At 40.5% G+C, this 1,521-nt stretch overlaps 1 protein-coding gene across 2 annotated transcripts in view; it reads right to left on the bottom strand.

Moving 5' to 3' along the window:
* Window positions 1-1,521, bottom strand: part of vps53 (VPS53 subunit of GARP complex) — a gene marked incomplete at its 3' end in the record, with an annotated part of 22,407 nt that overhangs the window by 14,979 nt on the left and 5,907 nt on the right. For both annotated transcript variants that reach the window (XM_035679605.1, XM_035679606.1), the window contains 1 exon segment: window positions 177-263. In XM_035679605.1, the coding sequence (XP_035535498.1) occupies window positions 177-263 (87 nt within the window).

Genomic DNA, 1,521 nt, shown 5'->3' with positions numbered 1-1,521 from the left:
CCCCCCCGTAGCTGACAGGCACATGGGTGCATTACCTCGACTTTAAATAACTTTCTCCACTGTCCTCTATTGTAAAATAAGGAGGCTACAAGCTGTATCTCCCCTGTGCTAGGGTCATATCCCTGATAGGCTTCAACAAGCCATCTTTGTGTGTTTGTGTGTATGTGTGTACATACCATTTGTTCAGACTTCTCTGCCTTGTCCTTGATGTCTTTGATTTTGCCAAAGAGCTGCTGGATGGCTATCTGGGCCTCTTCCAAAGCCTGCCCAAAAATAAACAGGGGAATATGAAAAATACAGAGACGATTGCTGCACAAGAATCACCGATAATGTGTTTATGTCTGTTTTCTTGGGAGTGGGCCACACTACAAATCAGTGGTCTGAATGTGGTTTGAAAATTTGGGCCCAAGGAATTTTTAAGGCCGAAGTCCAGCTCAACCCATCTCTAAGCAAGTAGACAGCAGGAAGTGGAGGAATAATGTAAAACCAAACAGAACTGAGAGAAACACATACTGAGAGTAGAAGAAAGAAAATAATACATGCTGGTCAGCCAGTAGAGCATTTAGAAGTCAAACAGTATGGACACAAGAAGATTAAAAAAAGTATTCTGCGGTTTGTTTCCTCCAAATGAGATCCAATAGAGGTGTGTGTGTGTGTGTGTGTTTAAGGTCATACGTTTTTCTTCCATCTCTTACAAATTAATTTTCTTACTATACCTTCATACACCAAGCTATAATGTACCGCACTGTGCATTAATTGTGAATAAAGGAACCTAACTAATGCACATTAAATTGCCTTCTGGTGTCTGTTAAAAATTAAAAAATGAAACAAAAGGGACAGTCTGGATTTTCTCCGCAAATTCCACAAATTCACTGGCAGGCAACATGAAAACCTTGTCAGAAGCTGATTTATTTCTTATTCTGCTTTTAATCAAAATATATCACCCCACGCATATAATACTTTGTTGTAACAGCGCAGTGTAAGGAATAACTGTGTGTCAGTTGTTGAGTACCAGTCTGGGTCAAATTTCCAAAGAATTTTTTTTATTATTATTATTATTTTTTTTAAAATCCACACTCACCGCTGGCCTTGATCCATGTGAAAAATTATCTGCTTATGTCCGTTCGCAGTTCTAGACCAGGGACAACGCCAAACACACTAATTGGCCGTCTAATTGACGAGCTCTCTAGATATCTTACATGGAGAAGTCTTAGGTTGACACATGAGCCATAAGGCTAATCTCTCCATAAAGGCTGTCACCATAAAGGCTAAAGAGGTTATTAGCAGTTTTAACAGCCTATAAAGCCAGACAGGATTAGATAACCCCAGACAGTTACATCTGTAAGATGGTTAACGTGCTATTCTAATATTTCCCCATCATCTGACATGGCAGCTGTTCTTTGATGGTCCTAAACAGAGATTGCGCGCTGACATCTGATGCCAAGGTAATTGGCTTCACTTGGCCCGATACTGTGGCGGCACTGCGACACAACTTTGACTCTTCTCACACACACACACACA

The sequence above is a fragment of the Morone saxatilis genome, unplaced genomic scaffold (genome assembly GCF_004916995.1).
Source record: "Morone saxatilis isolate NCDOM2014 unplaced genomic scaffold, NCSU_SB_2.0 Contig8, whole genome shotgun sequence".
Taxonomy (NCBI): domain Eukaryota; kingdom Metazoa; phylum Chordata; class Actinopteri; family Moronidae; genus Morone; species Morone saxatilis.
The sequence above is the reverse complement of the archived record's forward strand: the minus strand, read 5'-3'. Positions and strand labels throughout refer to the sequence as shown.